Source organism: Salmo salar, chromosome 14 (genome assembly GCF_965601325.2).
Source record: "Salmo salar chromosome 14, fSalSal1, whole genome shotgun sequence".
Taxonomy (NCBI): Eukaryota; Metazoa; Chordata; class Actinopteri; order Salmoniformes; family Salmonidae; genus Salmo; species Salmo salar.
In genome coordinates, this window is record NC_138304.1 from 88,551,898 (window position 1) to 88,560,106 (window position 8,209).

At 41.2% G+C, this 8,209-nt stretch overlaps 1 protein-coding gene across 1 annotated transcript; it reads right to left on the reverse strand.

Annotated features, from left to right (window-relative positions):
* Window positions 1-1,435: 1,435 nt before the first annotated feature.
* hnrpl (heterogeneous nuclear ribonucleoprotein L) lies at window positions 1,436-7,744 on the reverse strand (the record flags this gene model as incomplete). The annotated part of the gene is given in 3 exon segments (NM_001141048.1): window positions 1,436-2,349; window positions 2,712-2,849; window positions 7,676-7,744. Coding segments are annotated over 2 exon segments (97 nt in total), but the record flags the coding sequence as incomplete, so codon positions are not given.
* Window positions 7,745-8,209: the final 465 nt, after the last annotated feature.

The window sequence follows — 8,209 nt, forward strand, 5'->3', positions numbered from 1 at the left end:
TGAGGGGAGGACGGCTCATAATGTCTGGAACGGAGCGAATGGAATGGCATCAAACACATGGAAACCATGTGTTTGATGTTGTTGATAACTTAACATTTATTCCACTCTAGCCATTACCAGCCCCCACACACAATACTTCTTCTGGGAATTGATATCTGCCTGTGAGGGGCAGAGTCTTCCTGTTATATACTGTACGTGTGTTGTGTATAAATGATGTCATGATGTGTGTTGGACTAATCTTATTGCTGTCACCCAGTCTGAGGGTTGGTGGCAGGTAGCCTTCCCACAGTAGCTACCTGCACTGGGCCAGTAAACGAAGGGTTACTGGCCAAGGTACTAGGTAAAAAAATAATAATAATCTGTTGAATTGTGCCCTTGAGCAAGGCATTTTACCCTAATTGCGACTAAGTCGCTCTGGATATGAGTGTCTGCTAATTGACTATGTATAGATGCTTGATTCAACAGGGCCCCTGTGTAATGTAATCCTAGTCTTATAGATTCAACCTCAAAGGGTCTTAGACGTCCCTGGATTCAATTACTACAACTCATAGCAAAGTTGTAGTTATGACCAAAAATCAATGGCATTTGAAACCCATTGGGTACATCCCAATCTGTGGGAAAAAAAACATTGTTTTTAAAAATCCCCAGTCTCTAATCTACAGCTGGATTTAAAATGTGGTCTGTGATTGTTTCTGTGCTGCATTGTATGAACACAGAGAGGAGAGGGATTTATATTCGTAGAGCTGGCAACAGTTAGAGAATAAAAATTGGAATACCCTGGCATTTGGATGATGACTTTGATGATTTTGCCATCTGCTGGTGTGATTAATGAAAGGATTCTCAGATGATGTAGATACGGGCTTGCCTGTAGCCACCGTAACGGGATTTAATACAAATCTGAATGAAGACTACTGCATGAAGGCAGCCAAATTACTACATCTGATTATATATGGGCCAAGTGGGTTAAAATGTCATAATCCTCAAGATTAAAAAAAAATAAATGTTAGTATAGCTGAATATTGATGATGTGCTGTGTGATGAATCAAAATACTTTTTGAAAAGGTACTGTAGGTTTTCAGGCGTTTTCAGAAGATGGGCAGGGACTCAGCTGTCCTGATGTTAAGGGGAAGCTTGTTCCACCAAATCGCTATATAGAGAAATTAAAGTATTCAGTTTCAGTCATTACAATGTCGATCTCATGACATGTAGCCTACAGAAACAGTTTACAGAAGACAGTTCTGGGATGTGAATTAAAATGTAATAGAGGATGCTGTACTGCCCCCTGGTGGCAAAAGGCATATTACAAAACAATATACTGTACTATAAAGAATATACAAGAAACACTAATATTTATGGATAATATTTCAGTTGTTCATTTAAAATGTTAGAAGTAGTTTGTGTCATGTTACATGAAGACTGAGACAAATACAAGTCTGCATTACTTAACATTTTAATAATACTAAAATGCATAGTTTGGGTTGAGTGTATTAAACATACAAAAAAATATTTAGAAGAGAAAGCACATACATTAAATATGAAATACTTATTTGGATGTGAGTAACCTGTGAAGCATCCCAATATAAAATCTATGGTTCCTCCAATGTAAATAATACTTAAAAGGAAAATGACACCCAAAACAGTGTTTTGGTATTTGCTTCATTAGTCTATTGTTGATATAGTCCAAAAATGCATCACACCAGCAGTATTTCTGTATTTTTTAAGTTATATATCTTAAAATGTATTTCTGACATTCAAAACATGTTGGGATTATATCAACAATGGACTAATGAAACAAATACCTAAATAGTTTCCCTTTAACATAAACAATAAGATACATGTTTAAAACTATAGGTTGGAAAGATTATTCCAGCAATAAAAATAAATCCTATGCAATCAGGTGAACTTTGGGTTGGTCATCCATCCATAGGCAGTCACAAATCACGACAAGAGTTTATTTCCCAACTGTTCATAATCACCTGGGTTATTAGGGCACACCTTAGCAAAACAATTTTCAATGGTTAACAAAAATGAGCGTTTCTTATTGAACAACTTCCTGTTTCAGTCCGTTTTCTACCGTTTGATGCCTAATGAACACGATCCTGTTCTGACCCCTAGCTACCAGGGGGCAGTATTGAATTTCCACTGAAGTTACTCCACTTTCCAGATGGCTATCTTCCCGTCCTCACGGGCTGCCCCACTCAGCACATAGCGGTCCTCTGCGGAGCACAGTGCCTGGACACAGTCTGTGTGAGCTACCAGCTCCTTCTCCACCGTGTGTCGCTGGGCATCCACTACGTAGATCTTCCCCCTGGACTTCCCTGAACTCCACCCTCGGCCCCCAACCCAGATCTGACAGGACCAGTTAACAGATTAGGTTTCATCACCATAAAGGACACATCTCATTTCTGGTTTTAAGACATGCTGAATTGAAAATTGACATGTCAGAGTGCATTGTGATATGAAAGATCTAGTCAGTATTTAAAAAAAGATATATATGAAAAAGCGGGAAAGGAGCGGGAAAGGGAACCCATGGTGATTTGGGCCTGTTAATACTTTAAACCTAGGTTAAACTTTCACATAATACCTTAATACAGAACTAAGTAATGTAACTAATCCAGTGGAGTACCCAAGCAATGCCATCTTATAGAAACTACAGTAGAGTAGAAGCACACTCCTTTTCCTCCTACAGTGCAGTCTACAGACAATCTCACCTGGTTTTTGACCTTGATAAGGCAGGTGACACCTGCACAGTCAGGCAGCTGGATCCTCTGGAAAGGCTTGGTGGGCTCCCTGAGGTGCCACACACACAGCTCCCCTACGTCTATACAGGCCGTCCACAGCTGCTCTCTCTGAAACACGTACGGTATACAACACGGCTCCAATCATCACTCCCATACCATGTCAAAGTAGCCCAGACCTCACGGATCGCAGTAGGCTGTATGTAAAACTATGACATTCTATGTACATACAGTGGGGTCCGAAATGATTGACACCCTTGATAAAAGACAAACAATAATTAATGTATAAAATAAATGGAGCTATATTGTACACAACAAAAAAAGGAAATTATATTATTTTATACTAATACAATTGCTCAGAGAAAGATTTGGTTTACAAGGTTAGACTTTTTCCCCTCAAAAAGGTAGGATTAAAAATGGACACCCCTAAAGATTCTTATAAATAATGTAGTCAAAAGTGTAGTATTTGGTCCCATATTCTTAGCATGCAATGACTTTAACTTCATCGGGGTAGGGGGCAGTATTTTGACGTCCGGATGAAAAGCGTGCCCGTAGTAAACTGCCTGCTATTCAGGCCCAGAAGGTAGGATATGCATACTATTAGTAGATTTGGATAGAAAACTTCTAAAAAACTAAAACTAAAAACACTGTTTGAATGATGTCTGTGAGTATAACACAACTCATATGGCAGGCAAAAACCTGAGAAAAAAATCCAACCAGGAAGTGTGGAAATCTGAGGTTTGAAGTTTAAGTGATTCCCTATCCAGTATACAGTGTCAATGGGGTCATTTTGCACTTCCTAAGGCTTCCACTAGATGTCAACAGTCTTTAGAACGTTGTTTCATGCTTCTACTGTGAATGGGGAGAGAAAAAGAGCCATTGGAATCAGATGACTGAGAAAATGACATGAGCTCAATCATGTGCGCTCACGTGAGAGTTAGCTGTGTTCCTTTTCATTTCTGAAGACAAAGGAATTGTCCGGTTGGAATATTATGGAAGATTTATGATAAAAACATCCTAAAGATTGATTCTATACATCGTTTGACATGTGTCTACAAACTGTAATATAACTTTTGACTGTTCGTATGAACTCACTGCGCGAGCACAGTGGATTTGGATTACTCGACTGAACGCACGAACAAAATGGAGGTATTTGGACATAAAGATGAACTTTATCGACCAAAACAAACATTTATTCTGGAACTGGGATTCCTGGGAGTGCATTCCGATGAAGATCAAAGGTAAGTGAATATTTATGTCATTTTTGTCATTTCTGTTGACTCCAAAATGGCAGGTATCTGTATGGCTTGTTTTGATATCTGAGCACTGTACTCAGATTGCAAAGTTTGCTTTCGCCGTAAAGCTTTTTTGAAATCTGACACAGCGGTTGCATTAAGGAGAAGTGTATATATAATTCTTTGAATAACAGTTGAATATTTTATCAATGTTTATGATGAGTATTTCTGTAAATTGATGTGCTCATTCACCGAAAGGAGGCAAAACATTGGGAGGCAAAACATTTCTGAACATTACACGCCAATGTAAAATGGGGTTTTTGGATATAAATATGAACTTTATCGAGCAAAACACACATGTATTGTGTAACATGAAGTCCTATGAGTGCCATCTGATGAAGATCATCAAAGGTTAGTGATTCATTTTAGCTGTATTTCTGTTTTTTGTGACGCCTCTCCTTGCTTGGAAAATGGCTGTGTGGTTTTTCTTGTCTAGGCGCTGTCCTAACATAATCTAATGCTATGCTTTCGCCGTAAAGCCTTTTTGAAATTGGACAATGTGGTTGGATTAACGAGCAGTGTATCTTTAAAATGGGGTATAATAGTATGTTTGACAAATTTGAATTATGAGATTTCTGTTGTTTTGAATTTGCCACCTTGCTATTTCACTGGCTGTTGAATAGTGTCCCGCAGATTGTTAATCAAGCTTGTGACTCTACAAACTTGTTGGATACATTTGAAGTCAATTTGGTTTTGTTTGATTATGTGCCCAATAGAAATGAATGGTAAATAATGCATAGTGTCATTTTGTAGTCACTTTTATTGTAAATAAGAATAGTAGATGTATATAAAAGACATCTACATTAATGTGGAAGCTACCATGATTACAGATATGGTGAGAGGTTACTATGTCTTGGGGGTATGATCTTTGATCCTCATTATTCCATTTGATATAATAATATAACAAAAATATATACACTGCTCAAAAAAATAAAGGGAACACTTAAACAACACAATGTAACTCCAAGTCAATCACACTTCTGTGAAATCAAACTATCCACTTAGGAAGCAACACTGATTGACAATACATTTCACATGCTGTTGTGCAAATGGAATAGACAACAGGTGGAAATTATAGGCAATTAGCAAGACACCCCCAATAAAGGAGTGGTTCTGCAGGTGGTGACCACGGACCACTTCTCAGTGCCTATGCTTCATGGCTGATGTTTTGGTCAATTTTGAATGCTGGCGGTGCTTTCACTCTAGTGGTAGCATGAGACGGAGTCTACAACCCACACAAGTGGCTCAGGTAGTGCAGCTCATCCAGGATGGCACATCAATGCGAGCTGTGGCAAGAAGGTTTGCTGTGTCTGTCAGCGTAGTGTCCAGAGCATGGAGGCGCTACCAGGAGACAGGCCAGTACATCAGGAGACGTGGAGGAGGCCGTAGGAGGGCAACAACCCAGCAGCAGGACCGCTACCTCCGCCTTTGTGCAAGGAGGAGCACTGCCAGAGCCCTGCAAAATGACCTCCAGCAGGCCACAAATGTGCATGTGTCTGCTCAAACGGTCAGAAACAGACTCCATGAGGGTGGTATGAGGGCCCGACGTCCACAGGTGGGGGTTGTGCTTACAGCCCAACACCGTTCAGGACGTTTGGCATTTGCCAGAGAACACCAAGATTGGCAAATTCGCCACTGGCGCCCTGTGCTCTTCACAGATGAAAGCAGGTTCACACTGAGCACATGTGACAGACGTGACAGAGTCTGGAGACGCCGTGGAGAACGTTCTGCTGCCGGCAACATCCTCCAGCATGACCGGTTTGGCGGTGGGTCAGTCATGGTGTGGCGTGGCATTTCTTTGGGGGGCCGCACAGCCCTCCATGTGCTCGCCAGAGGTAGCCTGACTGCCATTAGGTACCGAGATGAGATCCTCAGACCCCTTGTGAGACCATATGCTGGTGCGGTTGGCCCTGGGTTCCTCCTAATGCAAGACAATGCTAGACTTCATGTGGCTGGAGTGTGTCAGCAGTTCCTGCAAGAGGAAGGCATTGATGCTATGGACTGGCCCGCCCGTTCCCCAGACCTGAATCCAATTGAGCACATCTGGGACATCATGTCTCGCTCCATCCACCAACGCCACGTTGCACCACAGACTGTCCAGGAGTTGGCGGATGCTTTAGTCCAGGTCTGGGAGGAGATCCCTCAGGAGACCATCCGCCACCTCATCAGGAGCATGCCCAGGCGTTGTAGGGAGGTCATACAGGCACGTGGAGGCCACACACACTACTGAGCCTCATTTTGACTTGTTTTAAGGACATTACATCAAAGTTGGATCAGCCTGTAGTGTGGTTTTCCACTTTAATTTTGAGTGTGACTCCTAATCCAGACCTCCATGGGTTGATAAATTGGATTTCCATTGATTATTTGTGTGATTTTGTTGTCAGCACATTCAACTATGTAAAGAAAAAAGTATTTAATAAGATTATTTCATTCAGATCTAGGATGTGTTATTTTAGTGTTCCCTTTATTTTTTTGAGCAGTGTATATACGCATTTCACTAGCCTCAGTTTGACACACTCAAACCGGTGCGCCTGGCACCTTTTACCAGAGGTGTGGACTCGAGTCACATTGATGATTTTAGACTTGACAAAAAAAAAAAAAAAAAAAAAAATAAGACTTGCAACTCGACTTCGACCTTAACACCAATGACTCGTGACTTAACTTGGACTTTTGACTCGAACTGACTTGATACCCTCCCCAAGCCCAAATATAAAAAATTATGCTATTTAAAAAGAAAAGTGTGCAGCGCATCAACTCTTCATTTAACGGATTACAGTTTGAATCTGACAGCAGCCAAATGAAACTGTGCCAACGGAGAAAAAGTTGCGTGTGGCAGTGCAGAGGAACGTCGGCAGGTGAATTCAGACGGAGCCCTTGGAAAGATGCACCTAAGATTGAGCTACAACTGCTGTTCCTAAAACCATTGACATACAGTAACCACACACAGAGAGGTTGTGTGTGTGTAAGGTTGGGCGATTGTGTACAAGCCTACGTCGCCCGATTGCGCCCCATAGCGATCCTCGATAGTCGATCGCTATATGGGGGGGGGGGGGGGGGTGCAGTGCAGGTTTTATCTCCCATCTTTTGGAACTGTATTTTTTCCCCACAGATATTCAGGCCAGTGTTCAAATTGTAGGCCTACTTGAAGTTCAGTAGCAGTTTTTTGATGTACCTTTTAATAAATGATTGTAACTTGATGGCAGGGTTGTTTTAGGTGTCTAGAGTATATCTGGAGAGAGGAGAGAGCACTACAATATTTAGTTTTTGTTGTCATATTGACAAGCAGGTCATTTCATTTATTTCCATGGAAATATTAAGTTTATTTGGAAAACAAATATATTTTTAAATGCATTCATGATTTGCGTAAATTTAATATACTAACTATTACTCTTGTTAAAAATATGAAATGGTATTACATTTGGGGAAGAGCACATTATTTAGAACTTGAGACTTGCCTGTCTTCACTTGGGACTTGAGTGCTAAGGCTTGAGACTTACTAGTGACTTGTAAAACAATGACTTGATCCCACCTCTGCCTTTTACCATACCCACCCACTTGGGAGCCAAGCCCAGACAATCAGAATGAGGTTTTCCTCCAAAAAAGGGCTTTATTACAGACAGAAAAACTCCTCAGTTTCATCACCTGTCAGGGTGGCTGGACTCAGACGATCCCGCAAGTGAAGAAATCAGATGTGGAGGTCCTGGGCTGGCGTGGCAACACGTGGTCTGCGGTTGTGAGGCCGGGTGGACGTACTGCCAAATTCTCTAAAACAACGTTTGAGGCGGCTTATGGTAGAGAAATGAACATTCAATTCTCTGGCAACAGCTCTGATGGACAATCCTGCAGTCAGCATGCCAATTGCACACTCCCTCAACTTGAGACATCTGTGGCATTGTGTTGTGACAAAAATGCACATTTTAGAGTGGCATTTTATTGTCTCCTGCACAAGGTACACCTGTGTAATGATCATGCTTTTTAATCAGCTCCTTGATATGCCACACCTGGCATAGGATTATCTTGGCAAAGGAGAAATGCTCACTAACAAGGATGTAAACAAATTTGTGCACTAAATTTTAGAGAAATAAGCTTTATGTGCGTATGGAACATTTCGGGGATCTTATATTTCAGCTCATCACACACACACGTGGGGTTGTTCAAAAAGGAGGACAATTTTAG